Source organism: Halichoerus grypus, chromosome 15, assembly GCF_964656455.1.
Source record: "Halichoerus grypus chromosome 15, mHalGry1.hap1.1, whole genome shotgun sequence".
Taxonomy (NCBI): domain Eukaryota; kingdom Metazoa; phylum Chordata; class Mammalia; order Carnivora; family Phocidae; genus Halichoerus; species Halichoerus grypus.
The window spans coordinates 53,855,134-53,875,312 of NC_135726.1; the positions used below are offsets into that span (position 1 = coordinate 53,855,134).

A 20,179-nucleotide genomic window follows, 5' to 3' on the forward strand; every position below is an offset into this window, starting at 1 on the left:
TTTGAGACTTGTTCCACCCCTTTCCCCTGTCGCGAGCCGAGGCCGCGCGGGCTCGTGAGCAGCGGCCTGGTGCGCGCGCTGGGCGGGCGACGAAGGCAGACGGACGCAGACGCCGCCGGAGTCGAAGGCAGAGCAGGAGTCCCTGCTGCTGAGGGGCCGCCGCAGCCGCCGCGAGCCCCCGGACCGTCGCCAGGCCGAGGAGGGCGCCGCGCGGCGGGTGAGTGTGACCGAGTAGCCTTACCGGGTGTGGAGCCGCTACCCACAACCCCCTGCGGTGGGCCCCAGTCTTTTCCCCGCGGCCGGGCCTCCTTCCCGCGCCACCGCACCTCTCTGCACCCCTTACCCAGAGCCCTCTGGGCACCTAGGCCTTCTTCCCGCAGCTCTCCCGGGGTCCCTTACCCACAGGCCCTTGCGGCGTGTTGTCTTTTTCTCCCTTGCCTCCGCGGCGGCCTGGACCCTTACCCACAATTCCTTTCGTCTGTGGGGGGCCTGGATCTATTACCCACAAGCCCCTGGCTCGAGGTGTTGTTGCTTCTGAGCCTCTTCCCTTGATCGGAGACTTCCTGCGACTCCCGCCCCCATAACCTGTTCTCCAGGGTGTGGGACCCCCCCCCCCAGCCGCCATTGCTTTGGACCTCCGTCGTAAGGATCCTTGAGTCCGCCGCACGCTCCCAGGGAGCCTCTCAGCCCCACGGCTCCTTGCTCGGGACTCTGACACTTAATTACTCAGAAACTCTTTTTCAGTCTTTGTTTCTCTGACCGGCCTTTCCCGGCCCTCACACCGCCCTCTCCCCAAGAACCTGATTTCTCATTCAGACTGATGCCTTTCCCCTGAGCCGTTGGGTCACTCCCGTGTTCTTACAGAACCTTTTTTCATGCTGAGACCTTGCCCCTGCGATCTCTGTTTTCTTGGGAGTCAGGAGATTGTAGGGGCCTTCTCTCTACCCGGTCACCCTAACATAAGGCTGTCCTGCTTCTGCTCTCAGACTTGGCAAGATGACCCAGTTCCTGCCGCCCAACCTTCTGGCCCTCTTTGCTCCCCGCGACCCTATCCCATACCTGCCACCCTTGGAGAAACTGCCACATGAAAAACACCACAATCAACCTTACTGTGGCATTGCGCCCTACATCCGAGAGTTTGAGGTGAGTTCACTGAGCAGTCTTGGAATGGTTTGGGTTCTAGGGGGCCACGGAGCTGGATTTGGGAGTCCAGTTTCTGGCCATTTTCTAGCAGTGTGATTTAGGCAGGGGACTCACTCTTTCTGATCCTCTGTCTTAAATGGGGTTGATAGTGTATCCCTTGTAGTGTTGTGTTGTTTTTTTTTTTTGAGAATTCAGTAACTAGAAGTTGAGGATTCAGGCTCTAGAGTCAGGCAGTCCTCAGCCCACACCGTTTATCAGCTGTGTGACCTTGAGCAAGTGGTGTATTCTCTTAGTTGATTTCTTCATTTTTAGCAAGGGGATAATAGTATTTTCCTCGTAATATTGGCAGGAAATTAACTGCAAAACTTGGTATAGGGCTTGGCACCAAGTAGTCGGCAATCATCAATGTTAACCATGTTCACCAGTTTTGTTATTAATAGGATGATGTTCATATGAGCTTGAGGATTTCAGCTCTGCAACTGCAGGATAAACACAAATACGTGACTTGGGCTTTTGGGCCTCCGTCTTTTCATTTGTAAACTGGGGGAAACAACATCAGAGGTGCATCAGGGCACACCTGAGAAGTGCTGGCACACAGCCAGGAGTCAGTGGAGGCCAGTTCTGGTGTCAAGAAAGGGCCAGCTGAAGGTGGAGGAAGCTGCAGAGCAGAAGGTCGTGGAGAGATAACAGAAGGCTGGTTCTTCAGTAGGATTTGCCACCCTTGGTGAACCGGTCCTGGGGAAATGTTATTAGCTAATTAAACTAATTTAATGGCTACAGGCCCGTGGCACCCTTGATGATGCGGGTCATGTGGCAGTTACAGTTTCATGAGCGGTTGGTGAGCCCTTCGAGAACTACCCTGGCCCTCAGAAGGTGTCCAGTTACTGCTCCTGGGCTGCACTGTCAAGTCCTTTTGCTTCAACCCTGGTCCTGATCTCTGTGATAAAGGACAAATCTTTTGCAGAGTGAAGTTGATAAATACAAAGGAGTGATTTTGATTATCCTGTATCTTTTAAAGAAAGACTACAGAATAAAAGATCAAATTTTTATTAGGTTTGGTGGGCATAGAGCTATTTTATCCTGTTGCTGTAGAATTTTCTGAATTCTTCTGATTTCTGTACTTCCCTTGTGACAGACCAGCAACGGTTTGTGGATAGCATTGGTCCACTCCCCCACCTCCACTGGCCTGGGAACTGTCCCATGTTTGCTTGTGTGTTTGGGGGCGGCGGTGAGTGCCTGAGGTGCTGATTGTTTTCTGGATGGGTGTCCCTTGCAACCCCCTGTTCCTCCCACCCTGTCACCTCTCTTCTTGTTCCCAGGACCCTCGAGATGCCCCTCCCCCGACTCGAGCAGAAACTCGGGAGGAACGCATGGAGAGAAAGGTATGTCATTTTCACCTGTTGGCCCTGTATCTTTTTTGCCACTTTCTCCAGGATGTTCCCTGACATCAGGGCACTTCTATCTGCATTCAGTTGTCCACCTTTCTCCTGACAGAGACGAGAAAAGATTGAGCGGCGACAGCAGGAAGTGGAGACAGAGCTAAAAATGTGTAAGTTTCTCTTCCTCTCCCATTTCTTCTTCAAACCCTCTTGTGTTTCTCCCCCACTGATCCACCCCAGTGGACCTAATATGGGAAGGTGTGATGGTTCACTTTTTAGCCCACAAAGTTGGCTGAACACTGTGGTTTAGGCATTTAAGGAGTACAGCATGGGGTTTGGGTTGGCGGGAAGTGAGCCTTGGGACCTTGGGCTGCGTGTCCTACCGGGGAGCGCACTGGGAGGGGCTACCACAACCCGGTTCGGTGTCACAGGCTGAAGCAGTGAAGCAGTTAACGGCTCCACTTTTGCTCCTTGACCCTCCTGCTGGGAGTTTTCCATCCCTTCCAGGTACGGGAGGAATTGAAACACAGGACCAGATACATTATAGCCATTAACCAGACTTCACAAGAGGGTCACATCAATCTCAGATGGCCCTGTCTTGTTAGAGCAAGGGCTTTACAGTCAGAAGGCTTGGGCTTCCCTTCCACACCTGTGAGGCTGGTGAATCCCATCTCTTTAGACCTTAGTCCCTGGAGTGGCGTGTTTTCTCAGGGCAATTATGCAGATGCCTAACTTTTTTTTTTTTTTTTTAAGATTTTATTTATTTGTCAGAGAGAGAGTGAGCACAAGCAGGAGGAGCGGCAGGCAGAGGGAGAAGCGGGCTCTCCATTGAGCAAGGAGCCCGGTGCAGGACTCGATCCCAGGACCCTGGGATCGTGACTTAAGCCGAAGGCAGACACTTAACCAACTCAGCCACCCAGGCATCCCAACATTTTTTTTAAAAAATATGTTGTTATTTAATTTTTGAGAGAGTGTGAGCGGGTGTTAACTGAGGGGAGGGGCAGAGGGAGAGAATCCCAAGCAGAACCCGGCTGAGCATGGAGCCTGATGCAGGGCTTGATTTCACAACCCCAAGATCATGACCTGAGCCTAAATCAAGAGTCAGACGCGTAACTGACTGAGCCACCCAGGCGACCCCAGATGCCTAACATCTAAAGACCTGGATATCTAGCTGAGAGCTCTCTGAGCACTGACTGCTGCATCTCAGACTCTATGTCCAAACCGCATTCAGAATTTCCTCTTCCCACCAACCTGGTTTCCTTGGATGTTTTTGTCAGTGGAACACGGCCATGCAGCCTTGCAAGTCATGATCTCTATCGTGGGCCACCCACTTTGCTTTTAACACTTTTTTTCCTCCTTTCCCCAGCTTGTCACCACGACCTGTCCCTGTTACTCTCTGTCCCAAATCTGACACTTTTCTCTGTCCACCACCACCCAAATCGCCTCCTGCTCGGATACACAGTAACAGTCTAACTGGTTTATCTACAGCTCTGTCTCCACCAAGTTCTTTGGGTCTTTAAGTCCGACTCTACCTTTTTCTAACAGCTTCCTTTTGCTGTCGGCATAAAGACCAAAGTCTCTTTCTTGCTCAGGCACGTTGGGCACCATGCTCCCTTCCTGCTCTAGCCACAGTCACTTTTTCTTATGCCTCATTCTTGCTGGATGGTCTCCTGTCATTGGGCTTTTGCCCAGGCTGTTCCCCCAGTCTGTGATGACGCCTTGGTTTGTGTGTAGCAGCCCTTTGTGTCCCTGTTCGGCTGTTACTTTTCAAGGAAACCTTCCAGGACTTCCTTGCTCAGGTTGAGTCACGTTGTGTGCTGAAAGCCCTGAGTCCCGCTGCAGGTTGGTCACTTCGGTCTGCACGGGGGATTTGAAGAGAATCTCTCTCTACTGGAGGTTCACGGTTGCTCCGAGAGAGCAGGGTTTGGATGGGATTTGCTCTCTGTGACAGCCCCAGCCCCTGTAGGACCTGGCACACGGAATTATTGGCAGCAGTTAGTCTGGGGAGTCTTTTCACTCCATTGCTAGGGCACCGGCCTTGCAATCTGACCCATGTGCACTTTAACCCCGATTCTGCCACTTATAGCCAGGTGACCTTGGGTAAATCACTTGTCCCCTTGGAAGTTATTTCCCCCCCTTTGAGAATGGGGTCGATGTGTTAAATGACACCATGAAGGTGCAATCAGCCAAATTCACTGTGCGAAATTTATATGACAAACTTGTATCCCAGTTTCTTTAGGCAATAAATGACAAGGAAAAAGGGCAGGGAGTGGATTGAATGGATTAAAGAATCAAAAGCTCTGGCAACCACATGGTATGTGTGGAGCTTGTTAGGATCCGGATCTAAATGAGCTAACTATAAACATCCAGTTTTGAAACAACTGGCATTTGAACACAGGTCTCCAGTTAAGGAACTAACATAACGTGTTAAGGTGCAGTAACAGTATGGTGGTTCTGGCTTCTTAAAAAGTCTCTGCTAGAGACGGAAATGGTATATTTGGGGTTTGATTTAAAATATTTTGGTGGGATGGGAGTACAGATGAAACGAATGTGGCCAAGCGTTGATAATTGAAGCTGGTTCCTGGAGGTTCTCTGCTTCCCTAGGTGTTTGGACTTCTGCATAATTGAAAAGAAAAAAGAATGGATCAAGTACATTAGGGTTTTTATGCCCCCGGGAGCCTCTGTCCCCACTACAGAAGCTTGCTGTGCCTTGTCGCAACTAACAGCTGCCCTTTGAGGGGACTTCGTCCCTTCCAAAGCAGTTGGTGTAATTCAAATTATTGATTTCTCACAGCTTCCAGGCATGGCAGGGGTTATTACTCCTATTTTTTTTTTTTTTAAGATTTTATTTCTTTATTTGACAGAGCGTGAGAGCAGGAACACAAGCAGGGGGAGTGGGAGAGGGAGAAGCAGGCTTCCCGCCGAGCAGGGAGCCCGATGTGGGGCTCGATCCCAGGACCCTGGGATCATGACCTGAGCCGAAGGCAGACGCTCAACAACTGAGCCACCCAGGCGCCCCTATTACTCCTATTTTTAAGACAAGGAAAATTGAGGCTTGTTGAGGCCTAATATGCTTCCCAAGAGAGAGTTCTGAGATACTTTCCCCACCATCCAAAAGTCTCATGAGGTTTCCCCACCGCACAGGACAGTTCTTTGAGCCCCTGCCCTGGGTTGCTACCTAGATAATCCCTTTAGCCAAGGATTTCCCAGGGGCAGAGTTGCCAGCACGGGGGAGCGCTGTGGGTATGTGCGCATGTGCGCTGACTGGTGAACTGCCCACCGACTCTAGTGCTCTGCCACCGTCATTGTGCTGACATGTTCTTTTTTCAGGTACAGGGGTACTCTTGGCTCGGCTGCACTAGTTTTTGCCTTTAGTCACACTCGGGGGGCCCCTTGCATAGGCAGGAACTACCGAGCTGCCGCGGTGTTGCAGCAGGGCCCGCCCCGAAGTCGCTCCCCCAGGCAGCAATTGGCTTGGCGGTCTCGCGGCTGCTGCACCTGTTCGACCACCTGCTGCCTGCTGTTGGCAGATGTGTTTCCTGTTGCTGCCATGAGACTCGCAGGTCTTCAGTCAGACGTCCTCATCCCAGTGAGGCCTTTCCTGACCTTCCCCTTACTGCTCTTCTGCCTGGGTCTGTCACTTTCTGATAAAATTAGATGGTTTCTTTACCTTGTTTACAGTTAGCCTCCCTGCATTCATGTCTGATCTCTAAGAGGGCAAGGGTCTTTTTTTGTCTCGTTCACTGTGGAATCCCCGACACCTTAATGACAGTCGCAGGCGCTTGTTAGTACTTAATAGGTACCTGTTAGGTGAATGGATGAGAGTGGCCCGGTGCAGACTGAGGGACCAAGGCACAGAAAATGACAGCGTGGAGGGATGAGGTAGGGTGAGCACCAAAGGGGGCAGGCTCAAAGATGGCATTGTCTTCAAAGGCTGCCATCAGTTTCCAGGGAATTACTCCTTTAAATGTGGGTTCAGTCCGCTGGTTTTTAGTAAATTCTCTAAAGGCACCTTGTATTTCTTTTTTTTTTTTAAGATTTTTATTTATTTATTTGACAGAGACACAGCGAGAGAGGGAACACAAGCAGGGGGAGTGGGAGAGGGAGAAGCAGGCTTCCCGTCGAGCAGGGAGCTTGATGCGGGGCTCGATCCCAGGACCCTGGGATCATGACCTGAGCCGAAGGCAGACGCTTAACGACTGAGCCACCCAGGCGCCCCTTGTATTTCATTTATGTTTGTGAGGTAGTCCTCTCACAGGAGACAAATCTAGAACTTTATTTCTCTGGTTTCTTGCAACACCTAGACTATCTTCCTGAGAAGCTCGTGCCTAGACGTTCAGCATGGAGCCGGGTAGTTAGAACCCCTGGCCTGTGAGGTCAGGCTGGAGTGTAAAGCCGGCTTGGCCCTCTTTGCTGCTCTGACGCTTTTTCCTCTTCTGTGCTTCAGGGGCTGGTTTTGTTTCCATTTGCAAAATGATTAATCCTCAGCATCCAGCACAGTGTCAGGGCCTAATTACGTGTGTAATAAATTATTAACGTTCTTTTTCTCCTATTCCCGCACAACACGGCAGGTCATTCTGAGGGTAGCACTATGTCATGGAAGAGCCGCCTCCGCTGGGCACTGGGCAGGGTGCCTCTGGGGCCCTGGCGGGAGTCGAGGGCCATCGTGTGGGGTTGGGTCACCATAGTCTGAAAAGGACTTCTTCCCAGGCCTGAGCCATCAGAATCACCTCTGGAATGAGATTTGTAATAGATTTTGGTTCCTGTCTGTAGAGATGGTTATTCTTCAGTGGCCTTGTGGGAGTAAGAATCTGATCAGCATTTTGTGCCCTGGCTTTTTCCCTGAGGCACAGAGGCTGTGGTGCATAGGGAAGAAAGCAAGGCTCGGGCTCTCCTGGCCTCTCTGCCAGCCTTGGATCTACGGTTTCCCCGTGGGCTGCAGGTGCAAGCTGTGCCGTCGGGTGGTGGTGCGGCCCTGCCGGTGAGGGAGGAAAAGGCACCTGGAGTGATGGGGCTGCCTCCGCAGAGATGCCCAGTCTTCATCTGGAAGGGACTGGAACCTTCGCACGTGTAGGTCTGAAATGGCATTTAGGCTGGCTCCATCCAGTCAGCTCGAAGTCAGCCTATCCCGTTCTCCCATTGGCCTGAATTGGCTACTCGGATACAAGGCCGCTGGAGGGAAGCTGGAGAGAGGAGCATGCCCAAGGTCTCCAGTCACCAACGGTTTTCTTCTCTCTAACCGGCCTCTGCCATTCTGTGTCTGTCTGGCTGTGTGAGACTGTTGACGTCTTGTACTTACTTACGCATTGTGTTCTTCCTGCACAGGGGACCCTCACAATGATCCCAATGCTCAGGGTGATGCCTTCAAGACTCTCTTTGTGGCTAGAGTGGTGAGTCCCAAGCTCCCCACCCCTGGAGCCCCAGAGGAGCCTAGAACCCTGGGCTGCTGAGAGCTTGGGTGTGGGACAAAGGACAATAGGCTAAGTCCTGGAATGTTCTGAGGGCTTTGGGATGGCTCACTTCTCCCACTTAACTTTGTATCTGTCTCCTGGTAGAACTATGACACGACAGAATCCAAGCTCCGGAGAGAGTTTGAGGTGTACGGACCCATCAAAAGAGTGAGTGAACTGGGGCCTCGGCTGCTTGAAGTGGAGCGGGGTGGGGGGAGGGAGAAGGCCGGCTCCCGGCTCCGAGCATGCGTCCCCTCATTGCGGGGCTTCAGAGGCCGTGGCCTGCGTTCACATTCTGACTGCGCTAACACGCAGCCGACTTTGGGTAGCAGGAGTGGAATTAAGTAAGGGCTGCTTTTTGTTGATTTAGGATACGGGTAGGCAAACTGCGGATTTACCGTTTGTAAATAAAGGCTTATTGGTGCCCAGCCAAGCCCATCTGTTTGCTGGCGGCTGCCGCTGCTGTAAGGCCCTCAGAGCCGGAAGTGTCTGCTGTCTGGCCCTTTAGAGAAAAAGCAGAAATGTGCGTGCTGACTCTTGTTTTAGAGCAAGGCTTTATGTATTACTGACGTGTCTTGAATTCACTGAAAAATCACTTAAGTGCTCTGGGCAGTCGTGAGCGCTGGAGGTCATTGTGCGCACACACTGCCGAGCCCGGCGCCCGCCGGGAGAGCGTCAGTCACTCTGGGCTCTTGAGGACAGGGAGAGGGTCTGAGGCATCTGTCGCTGGCAGCACGCAGGCTTTGCGACTGAATGGGTGGGACTTCCTTGTCTGAGAACTAATCTCCCCCCCACCGCCGCCAGATACACATGGTCTACAGTAAGCGGTCAGGAAAGCCCCGTGGCTATGCCTTCATCGAGTACGAACATGAGCGAGACATGCACTGTGAGTACCTCCGGCCTGAGCCCTGCCCTCTGACCCTCTCTCTTCTCTGCTGCCCAGCCCCTTCCCGTCGTCTGTCCCCACCCCCACCCTGCCAAACCTGACATTAGCGATGTCTCTTCTCCTCCTCCCTCTGTTTCTGATATATCTTTTTTTTTTTTATATATACGTGTTTTTTAAAAAACAAAAACCAAAATCCCCCACAACGTGTGTGTGTGTGTGAACCTGGGGAGGTAAGTGTCACACGTTGAACCTCAGGGCCAAGGAGGGAACTGGGTGGGGGCTGGGGCCAGCTGGAGGTGGGGGGGAGGGGTCGGATGTTCGGGGAGACTCTCCCCATTCCCCCCACCATAGTTGGGGGCGGCCAGGTTGGAATGAGGACTGGCCTTTGGACCTGCCCTCTCTTCCCCCCAGCAGAGCTGGGGCTGGGCCACCCGACCCTCCACCTCCCCACCCCTGGCCCCCCACCCTGTTCCTCAGCGGGCAGTGGGTTGGTAGGCGTGTTTAGCGCCTGCCCCCACATCTCCAAAGCCCCCTTTGAGGCTGCGGCGGCGTCCACATGGGCAGGGATGGGTGGGTGGGGGTGGGCAGGGCTGCGGCGTGTCCAGGGGCCGCCGTATTAATTGACTGTTCTTATTGTCACTGCAGCCACCACGCAGCTGGCTTGCAGCTGATGCTTACGCTCCCCTTACAACACCTCAGTGTATGGTTGGTATAAGGGTTTGTATCATGGGTAAGATCACTCAGCACCGCACACCAGCCCAGCTTAGCCAGGCAGCTCAGGAGCAGTGAGGCCCTCCTCCCATCCCCAGTCGCCCCCTCAGCCTCCCCGCACCCAGAACCCTTTCCTTGTTTGGGTGCCCTTTGTCCCTCCTGCCGCCCCTTCCCCCAATCCGTATATGCTCTCTGATAATCTTGCTGATCCCAGGAAGGGAAGGATGAACCCTGATGGGAAAGGCAGCTGGCCTCTCCAGTTGGGCTCCACCCAACCCCCGACTTACCTGGCTTCATGACGTCAGCGGCAAGGTTACGGGAATATTGAAGACAGGACGCACTAGGGCGAGGGCTCCATGTGGAACCCTTCAACCCTTTGCTCCCAGCCCCCGTGCTTCTGTGGGGCTGTCACTGTGGTGGCCCTGGAGAATCTTTTTGGTTGCTAGACTCAGGGTGCTGTGCCCCTTTTCTGTCTGCCTTATCATGGTTGAGGCCTACCAAAGGGCTCTGGTGCCCAGCGGCTCTGCAGAGTGCATGGAATTGGGGATTGGGGTGTGGGAGGGATCGAGTGACAGGCTGCAAGCAGCTGAAGGTGTTGTAGATTTTAATTAAGACCCTTCCACTGTCTAGAGACCTAAGAGAGGGAGAGAAAGAGAAGCCTAGAAGTACACATGTCACATGGTTTCTTTTGTTGGTACTCCTGGGTTGGGCCTCTTCTGGGGTTTGGGACACTGAACCAGAGCAGGGTTCCTTTGCTTGACTGTGTTCCCGGTCCTTAAATCCCTTTCTCCCACTATCCTCCTCTGGGTTCGGGGGCCAAACGGCCCCTTCTCCTCAAATCACGGGCAGCACTCCATCTCCTGGACCCCCCAGGCTGTCCCCTTGTGTGCCAGCCTTTGAGTGGCAGGTGGTGGGAGGGAGTGTGGAATTCGAGGTGGAAAAGTCCTTGTATGTGCTGCGAGGGGGTGGGGCGTGTGCCTAGTTTAGTGTGGACTTTACTGGGAAGGTGAGGGCGGACAGGTTCGCTAAGGCCTCCCCGGCCTTCTTTTTAAATTCAACAAGCTAGTCCCAGGGCTTTACCAGCTCCTAGACTTGATGTTAATCCTTGTCTCCCCCTCTTTCAAGGCCTCCATGAGTGTTTTTTGGGGTCCACCACTTCCTCTGCCTGTCTCCAGGTGGTGCAGGAGATGTGGTTCCTCTCCCTCTCTGTGGCTCCCTAGAACCCCCCACTTCCCTTCCCTGTAGCTTTAGCTGACCCCATGGTGGTGGGTGTGGGGTCTGTGCGCGTGCTCAGGTAAGCTTGGGGGCTCCAGGTAAGCGGTCCCGTGTCCCCCCCCGGGAAGCCCGCCTCCTCGCCAGGCCCCCAGGAGTTGCCGAGCCCCCCCCATCCCGCTCGGTTTGGACACCCGCAAGGCCGGCATCGGTAAATGGCACCTTTTTCTCTTCCTCTGGTTGTATTTGGGGGGGAGAGGGCTGGGGCGGGGCAGGGTATTGTGGTTGGTTGAGGACAACCCCCTAGGCCAGGGCTGGGGGTGGGAAACGGACTTTTTTGGCCTTCCTGATGCCCCGTGTGAGACAGGCCCGGGATCGGGCCTGCCCATTGCTGTGCCCTGCCCAAGAGCAGGAACATGCCTCTCCCCGAATCTCCCCCTCTACTCCTCACCCTTCCCGAGAGGCTCCGGCTGGGGTTGGCCTCCCAGCGTGTGTTGAGCTAGGGGTGTGGAGGGAGAGATGGGATGGGGGCTGGGATTGGGTGGCAGTCAGTCGGCTCAGGTAAGGCAGGAATTGTCAGGAGCACCGCACGCCTCCCATGCCTCCCTCCACTTTCCCTCTCCCCCAGCTGCTGTAGGGGGCCCCTCCAGGCCTCCTGGGAGCACCATAACCCACCCTTCTGCTCCCTGCCATCTCCTAAAGATTTCTCCCACCCTTTTCTGGTTCATTTTCTGTTCTGATGTCTGTTCCTCCCACGCTCACCTCCGCCCCCCCCCAAAAAAACACAAAAAACAAAAAGGATAACCGGTGTGAACTGGGGTGCAGAGCGGCCCAGATGGGCCTCCTCCCCCCAGCATGTTGTTTTAGGGTGCATGCCTGGGGTTGTGGAGGAGCCCTCCCCCACAGCAGAGTCCAGCCTTAAGTTAACCTCCAGTTTCTTTGCAGCGACTATGGCCGCCTGGGCAGGAGGGGGCTGCTCTGTCGAGTGGGAGCAGGAAGGGCCTGGGAGCCCAGGGGCGTGGTGGTTGGGGTGGTCTTGCTCCCCCCCAATAGTGATTGGGGGGTGATAAACAGGTGCCGAGATGGAGCAGGCCCCTCCTGGTTTGGGAGAGGGTTGGTCTGGCTGTCAGTTGCCTGGCTGTCTGGTGGGTGTGTGTGTGTGTGCGCGTGCGCACAGAGTGTGTTGATGGGGACGTGAGGGTGGGGATGCTGCAGAGCTGGGCCCTGTCCTGACTAGAGGACCCTCTGGGGACTCCTCCCCCTCCCCCCTCCCCACATCTGTTGCAGCCGCTTACAAGCACGCAGATGGCAAGAAGATTGATGGCAGGAGAGTCCTTGTGGACGTGGAGAGAGGCCGAACTGTGAAGGGCTGGCGGCCCCGGCGGCTAGGTGAGCACTTCCCGCCCGGGCTGGCCCTGGAGGATCTGACTCCCTTCTGCATTCTCTGCTGCTTTCTGTTTTCCCTTCCTCTTTCTGCTTGCCTGGCTGCTCATCACATCCTCCCTTCCTCCCTCCAGCTCCTCTTGTCACCATCATCGTTCCTGGTGGCTGTCTTCTCATTCTGGGTCACTGATTAGGAGCAGGAGCACTGGCCTGGAGAGGCAAGTCTGGGATCACATGCCAGCTTGTGTAGTTATTAGCTGGTGCATTTCCCCTCTTCCTGCCTCATTTTCCTTTATCCTGGAAAGTGGGGATAATCTCAGTTCACTGAGCTCAGCATACCAGATGCCCAGCTTGGCAAGTGGCACGTGGTAGGGCTTGTAAATGTTACTCTCTCATCCACGTATTCTTTGCTCTTGCTCATTTGTTTATTCATTGATTACCAGTTGTGTACTGTGTTTTTAGTCAGGAGCAAGACACAGCCAGCCTTTGTCTGTCTCTGATTGTTACTCACCGTGTCAGTCAAGGTCAGTTTGGTTGCAAGTATCAGAAATACATTTGAGGTTTTTAAAACATAAAGGAGCGTTGTCGGTAGAGAATCCTGGAGGTCCTTTGGAGCCCAGAGATGTGTGATGCCCCTGGGCCTCAAGAGGACCTAGTAGCCAGACCTTCAAGCTGTCCGGAGCCGCGTCCGGCATCACTGCCCTTTGCCTGCACCTTGCGTGCTGTCTGCACACTGGTCCGTGTTTCCCTGCGCTGGCTCCGTGCCTGCTCTGCAGCTTCCGCTTTACGCCTCGTCCTGGGTGAGCCTCTGTGCTTTGGGGCGGTCGGGTCTCAACGGCGCAGTGTTGGGCCTGCACCTGGGGCTGCGGTGCTGCCATCCAGACATGCATGTGAGGGACCTCCTCCTGCGGGGGTGAGTGACAGCTCTTCAGGAGAGCAGGTCCTCCCCAGGCTGACGCGTCAGGCGGTGCGGTACTCCCTGCTCTTACTCCTGCCTCCCTGTCCGCTGCTCTCACCCTGGCCTGGCCTGTGCGGCCTAGACCACACGCTCACCTGCTGTGCCTCGCGACAGTAGCTAGCTGCTTCTCTTGCCCGCGTTCCTCTGCGCTGGAGTGAGTTTTTCACAGTCTGTTATTTTTATTTATTTTTTATTATTATTATTATTTTTTAAGATTTTATTTATTTATTAGAGAGAGAGACAGCGAGAGAGGGAACACAAGTAGGGGGAGCGGGAGAGGGAGAAGCAGGCTTCCCGTCGAGCAGGGAGCCCGATGCGGGGCTCGATCCCAGGACCCTGGGATCATGACCCGAGCCGAAGGCAGACGCTTAACCATCTGAGCCACCCAGGCGCCCCAGAGTCTGTTATTTTTAGAATTCTGGAATCCCAGAATCTTCTAGTTCAGTTCGCATTCAGACTCTGTGATAGCAGTCCCCAGTACCTCCTGACCCAGTATATACCCGTGGAAAAATATCACCCAAAACAAAAGTTTTGTGAACAGTAATTATCTTTTCTACGGGCAGTGTGTACTAGTATTTTATATTCTGTTGCTTTATTTTATTTTTTTAATACATTGGTTGCAAGCCATCAAATTGATGATGGGATCCATAGCTGGATCGTGACCTGAAAATTGAAGACAGTAGTCTGTTCTGCACCATGCCCGTGATGTTCCAGATGCCTGGTAGTTGCCTGTCCCGGGTAGAATGTTTGTCCTCCAAGCGGCCTTTCTCCTTTTTCCTGGCACTGCCAAAAGCCATTTCCGTATGTGGAACTCGGGCCTGCCTCACTGAAGCTTCCTTCCAGTCCCTGTGGTGCAAAAGGGTGCACGAGAGGGCAAGTTCTGGAGTAGGCTGGGAGCCCTAGCCCAGTTCTGCGCCTTCGTTCCCAAGTCCCCATGGACATGTGACTCTTTGTTTTCCCATCTGCAGAAGGAGCTCTTTGTTGCTCCTTAGAGTTGTTCAGTCAGTCATCTGACTGCAGTACATAGACTTTTATATTCTGGGTGCTGTACCACGTGCTGGTTACAAGCAAAGCCAGACACAGTCCCGACTTTCACGGTGTGTAATAGTCTGCCGGGAAAGGCCAGCATTCCTCAGCTCTCACGGACGTATAAACGTGAAGCTCCCCTCGAAGTCTCAGGAAGGAAACCTACCTGTTCTGGGAGTGTGTAGTGGGGAACAGCTGAATCTGGACAGCTTTCGAGGAAGTGATGTTCTGGCTAACGTGTAAAGGGTGAGTAAGTTCACAGGGAAGGTGGTAAGATTCTAGGGAAAGAGACGAATGATCCCAACTGGGGCAGAAAGAAGATGGAGAGTATAAGGAAGGGGATTGAGAACCGCCCAGAACGTAAAGAACCAGGGACCCCTGGTTTGAAAGGTGGGCAGTGGGAAGCCATCAGAGGCTTTGAGGCAGATCAGTTAGAAAGGTCACTGGCTTGGAGCGCCTGGGTGGCTCAGTGGGTTAAGCGTCTGCCTTCGGCTCCAGTCATGATCTCGGGGTCCTGGGATCGAGCTGCTCCCTCTCCCTCTGCCCCTCTGTGCCCTGCGCTTTGCCCCACTTACACTCTTTCAGATAAAATCTTAAAAATCTTTAAAAAAAAAAAGGCACCGGCCGTGGTTGGTGGGAGGAGGCCGCTGAGTGGGAAGGGTTTGCAGGGCTCGGTGGTGCCCTAGCGGTTAGGAGCACGCGCTTTGGAGTGTGAGTGCAGGTGTTTCCCAGCTGGCACTTCGTGAAAGTCCTCACATCTCTGTAAAGCATGGCTGTCCTGTTAAACGTGGTTGCAGTCCTTCCCTTTGCTCTTTGGTGCCCCTCATTTCCCTTCCCTGTGCACCCCGCCCAGACTGACCCTCTCTCCCCTGCTCCCACCCCAGGAGGTGGCCTCGGTGGGACCAGAAGAGGCGGGGCCGACGTGAACATCCGGCATTCGGGCCGGGACGATACTTCCCGCTATGATGAGAGGTAAGATTGGGCAGCTGGTTTCCTGGGATGGGGGTGGTCACGTGGGGGAGCCCGGTCACAAACCTCTGCCCACCTCATCCAGGCCCGGCCCCTCCCCGCTTCCCCACAGGGACCGGGACCGGGACCGCGAGCGGGAGCGCAGGGAACGAAGCCGCGAGCGAGACAAGGAGCGAGAACGGCGACGCTCCCGCTCTCGGGACCGGCGGCGGCGCTCACGGAGTCGCGACAAGGAGGAGCGGAGGCGCTCCAGGGAGCGTAGCAAGGACAAGGACCGGGAACGGAAGCGGCGAAGTAGCCGGAGCCGGGAACGGGCACGTCGGGAGCGGGAGCGCAAGGAGGAGCTGCGTGGTGGCGGAGGGGGTGGCGACATGGCGGAGCCCTCTGAGGCTGGTGATGCGCCTCCTGACGATGGGCCTCCTGGGGAGCTGGGTCCTGACGGCCCTGATGGTCCAGAGGAGAAGGGCCGGGATCGTGACCGGGAACGACGTCGGAGCCACCGGAGTGAGCGGGAGCGGCGGCGGGACCGTGACCGAGACCGGGATCGCGAGCACAAGCGGGGGGAGCGGGGTGGTGAACGGGGCAGGGATGAGGCCCGAGGTGGGGGGGGTGGCGGCCAGGACAACGGGCTGGAGGGTCTGGGCAATGAAAGCCGAGACATGTACATGGAGTCTGAGGGAGGTGATGGGTATCTTGCTCCGGAGAACGGGTATTTGATGGAGGCTGCACCAGAGTGAAGAGGGCCTTCCCCCCCCCCCCCGCCTCGGTTCTGTTTGGACGTGTTCCTGTCCACCCCTCTGCTGTCATCCTCTCCCCCCGACCTTCTCGGCCACCACCTAAGTTTGCCAGCCAAGGGTAGGAGTCTCCTTATTTGTTCTGGCCCCTCGGATTTAAAAATAAAATTAATTTCCTGTTGATAACGAGCACCTTGGTTTCTTCTTCACTGCTCTTCATGTCTTCCTCTGAAGGTCGTCACCTGACTGTTGATAGCCCCACTTTGGTTTGTGTCCCAGGGCCTGCCAAGGACTTGGGCTTTTGACCTAAGGCTGGGGCTACACACACTACACCAGACCTGCTTAAAATGGGATAAGGAGATGCTCTGCAAGGGTTCCCTCCGTTAGGACTTTTGATCCCTTTGTGATTTTCTTCCTTCTCTCTCTCTTTTTTTTTTTTTCCAAATGTCTTCCACATTCCCCGTGGGGCCGTCCCTACCCTGTCTCGGCGGCCGAATGGGGTTCTAGACACGAGATTGCTCAGTGGAAGCTGCAAGTTTGCGTGAAAGGGAAGCTGTCGTCTGCGTTGGGGAGAGCGGGGAAAGGCTGAGGAGATGAACTAGGAGTGCAAGCTGCAGAGGGATAAGATGGGGGGCCGCAGAGCATCTGCACGAGGCCAAGAGGGCAAAGGGCCTGCGGTTGGTGATCGCGAGTTCACCATGAGTATTTTCACCTCATGCCTGCCAATGACTGGAGGATTAACAAGAATCCCAGGAGAGGTTCCATCAGCAGTTGAGATTCCAGCTATTTGCGGACAGAAGATTACTAAGGTGGTGGTGAGGACACTGCAATCTGGTGACCGCTTGAGAAGGAAGCCAGTGAGCCTCGCAGAACCCCAGAGGGGCTTGAGACAACAAGCATAGCAGACTCCGGAATCTCTGCCCAGAACAGCTGCCCTCTGTTTGAGCCCTCGGGATGCCTAGGAGCCGGGCATCTTCTGCCCAGGCAAATACAGGACCTATTTTTGTGTCTGAAAAGTTTCTCAGTCTAAAGGTAAACTTGACCTGATAACCCACAGGCAGCCTGTCCGCTAAACCTGGCACAAGGATTATGCTTTTTAACTACCTCGGTCTACATAAACATGCAAAAATGACAGGCAATGGAGAAAATCCTGCAGCAAGAGACCAGAAGCTAAATGGAAAAACTGGTCCTGGAAGGAAGAATTTAGGGAATAAAAGAGAACTCAATGCCTCTAATTAGTATAGTATATTCTCGTAGAGATCCCAGATAGTGCACCTGGACTTCTGGAATTGGCTGTGAAGAGCAGTGTTTTGGGCTAGCGTGGCACAGGCCCGTTACATAAAGCCTGGACAAAACCTGCAAAAGCAGCTTGCGGAAGGCATTGGGGAGCTTGGCTCGAGGGTGTCTGATGCCGAAGAAAAGGAAAGCACACAGGTGAACTTCATATTTACCCGCCCTTTTTCCTCGAGGGCATTTGCCAGTTTAGTGTGGGGGAAGTAGACTCAGCGGCAGTCCGCTGGGCTGAGCTCACACAGGTTGGACCGCATAGCTGGGACTGGAGGGCCAAATTTCCAGATGGGGCACTGAGCCCCCAGACCTGGCCTCAATCTTCCCTCAAGGCATTTGCAAGCCGCGGAACCGCTTGCTGTGGGTGCAAGACACCCGCTGCCCCAGCCCCGCCCAAGGGCTCATCTGAAAGCCGTAGCTGGAGGCTACTGAGCTGAGCAAAGGCGGCCGCAGCCTTGCAATGGCCATGCTGGAGATCTCCAGAGCTCCACCATATTGGAGTAAGGCCACAAGTGAAACAGATCAAGCATGAGGAAACCTCAAAAGGACCTGTCAGGATTTGTAGGTGATCTCTCTGCTGGGAGAGGACTTAGCCTTTTGGGGGAAGATCAAATTCAGAGCCTCTGTGATTCTTAGTACACAATGCTCAGCATTTACTAAAAAATCATTAGGCATTCTAGAAAGAAGACTTGAGTTGCTGAAAACCAAGGGAAAAGTAGCCAAGAGACCCAGGCATTCTGATGTTGGGAGTTATCAGAGAGTGAAATAACTATAGGAAACAAAGGATGGAGAGCTTTACTAGAGATCTGCCATCTTTAAAAGAAAAAAAAAATCAAACGGAAACTTCAGAACTGAAAACAATAACAAATTAAGAATGTAGGTGCAGTGCGCCCGGGTGGCTCAGTCGTTAAGCGCTCACGTCATGATCCCAGGGTCCTGGGATCGAGCCCCGCATCGGGCTCCCTGCTCAGCGGGAAGCCTGCTTCTCCCTCTCCCACTCGCCCTGCTTGTGTTCCCTCTCTCACAGTATCTCTCTCTGTCAAATAAATAAAATCTTAAAAAAAAAAAAAGTGCTGGGGTGGGGAAAAAGACAAACTTTCTTGAAAGTAAGAGAAACCTCACAATCTTTTAAGGAAGTCAACAGGGAGTTAAAGGAGAGGAAACAGGATCCAGTTCAGAGCAGCAGGGGAAAATCCCAGATGGCAGTTTCTAGAGAGCACTTAGTCCACACTGGAGTCAGAGGACTCAAGTTTCTAAGGAGTTTCACAATAAAAAAGCTTCAGTCGCTGACCTGATGGCATTTATCATTTCACAATGTACACAAATAAAACCATCGTGCTGTATGCACCCTAACTTCTACAGTGATGCTTGTCAATTATTTCTCAGTAAACCTGGCTAGAAAAGATTCAGTAAAATATGTTATGATGGAAAGTTTGAAAAATTGAGAATGTGGAAGAAAAGCAGATTGAAGTTGCAGGAAAAAAGCTGTTCAGGAAAGGCAATGTAATCACAGAACACTGCCTGGGCTCTCTAGTAAACAGTCAGTACTTAGACATAATATGAGCACTTTATTGATTGCCCTAAGAACTGGTACCATAAAACTACCATGGGAAGAGAGCGGAAAGGTTGTAAGAGCAGAAAATCAATATGTAATATATTACTAACATCTAAAATTGATAAATTGAGAAATAACAGATTACTTAGATACACAAGCAAAATATCTTTAAGTTGTTGTCTCTTGGGGCGCCTGGGTGGCTCAGTTGTTAAGCATCTGCCTTCGGCTCAGGTCATGATCCCAGGCTCCTGGGATCGAGCCCCGCATCGGGCTCCCTGCTCAGCAGGAAGCCTGCTTCTCCCTCTCCCTCTCCCACTCCCCCTGCTTGTGTTCCCTCTCTAGCTGTGTCTCTCTCTGTCAAATAAATAAATGAAATCTTTAAAAAAAAAAAAAAAACATAAGTTGTTGCCTCTTGCAGCGGGGGAGAGTTAGGACAGGGGTTGGTGCTTTTCAGTATTAGCCCTTCTGTGTTACTTGATTTTGTTTTCACTGTCAACTGTTGTTGTTAAAATGAGAGAAAAATACTATGAAGGAGAGGGATAGACATACCTGCTCTAGTCCTCTCACTTGGCTAAAGTCCTTTTCCCGATTCCATTCCCCCATCCAGCTAATGGTGCTGGTGGGCAGCAGTCAGACTTCTCCACAGTCTTGTCAACGTTTCCTATATTTCTTTGGCCTCTCTAGAGTGTATCTGATATCACTGCCCACTTCTTTTTTTAAAAGCACTCTCTTAACCTTTCCTCCCACCTGGTTTTCCTCCTACTCTCCTGCCATTCTTTGTCCTCCTACCTTTGAAATGTTAGGAGTTTCAGGGACTCAGTCCTAGGTCCTCTTCGTTGTGTATTATCTTGCCCCCAGCTAATGAACACAGCTAACCACCAAGACAGGTCCAGACATTTCCAAATCTGTCCACCTGTCCTTCCTGTCTCCTATCCGTGTCCAAGCCATCATAGTATTGCTGGGAGAACCTTCTCGCTGGTCCCCCGGCTTCCGCTGTTGCTGCCATCCAATCCAGTCCCCACATCCTAGCTACACGGATCTTAAAATACACATGTGAATATCACATTTTACTCTTAGGAGTTACCACGAAGTCCAAAGTCATCATGTGTATGCCAACACACAAGGCCGTGCATAACCTGTATCCTGCCTACCTTCTCACCATCATGAACCATTCTAGTTTTTACTTCGTGGGCTCTTTCCGCCTGGAAAATGATTCATGCCCCACCTCCTGATGACCTTCCCTCCAAGGACTATGTCAGTGGCCCTCCTGGAACACCACCTCCTCACTCCCAATTTCTTATCACAGCCATAGTTGGTTGTCTACCTCCCCTCTCCCATAGACTAAGTTCCTTGAGAGCAGTGGGCTTGTTTGCCCTGCTCACCATCGTGTCCAGATGTTTAACATAACGTTTGTTCAATGAACGTGGAAAAAAGAGAAAGGGGAGAGACAGATGTGGCGGGCAGGGCAGTGAAACGGAAGGAGGTG

At 53.1% G+C, this 20,179-nt stretch overlaps 1 protein-coding gene across 2 annotated transcripts; it reads left to right on the plus strand.

Moving 5' to 3' along the window:
• SNRNP70 (small nuclear ribonucleoprotein U1 subunit 70) lies at positions 1-16,041 on the plus strand. Of its 2 annotated transcripts, none has more exons than XM_036068300.2 (10): positions 1-217; positions 987-1,143; positions 2,463-2,525; positions 2,638-2,692; positions 7,848-7,912; positions 8,078-8,140; positions 8,777-8,858; positions 12,069-12,170; positions 15,033-15,120; positions 15,230-16,041. In XM_036068300.2, the coding sequence occupies exons 2-10, from the start codon at positions 997-999 to the stop codon at positions 15,852-15,854; spliced, it is 1,290 nt and encodes a 429-aa protein (XP_035924193.2). In that variant the 5' UTR covers positions 1-217; positions 987-996; the 3' UTR covers positions 15,855-16,041. The 2 variants fall into 2 exon arrangements, with proteins under 2 accessions (XP_035924193.2, XP_035924190.2); XM_036068297.2 differs by having other exon boundaries at positions 2-217; positions 15,203-16,041.
• The last annotated feature ends 4,138 nt before the right edge of the window (positions 16,042-20,179 follow it).

Bases quoted from the DNA above. Each gene is read 5' to 3' on its own strand.
- SNRNP70 (XM_036068297.2), top strand. From the start codon at position 997: ATGACCCAGTTCCTGCCGCCCAACCTTCTGGCCCTCTTTGCTCCCCGC. The intron at 8,859-12,068 runs GTGAGTACCTCC...CATCTGTTGCAG, and splicing joins ACATGAGCGAGACATGCACT to CCGCTTACAAGCACGCAGAT. The intron at 12,171-15,032 runs GTGAGCACTTCC...CTCCCACCCCAG, and splicing joins CTGGCGGCCCCGGCGGCTAG to GAGGTGGCCTCGGTGGGACC.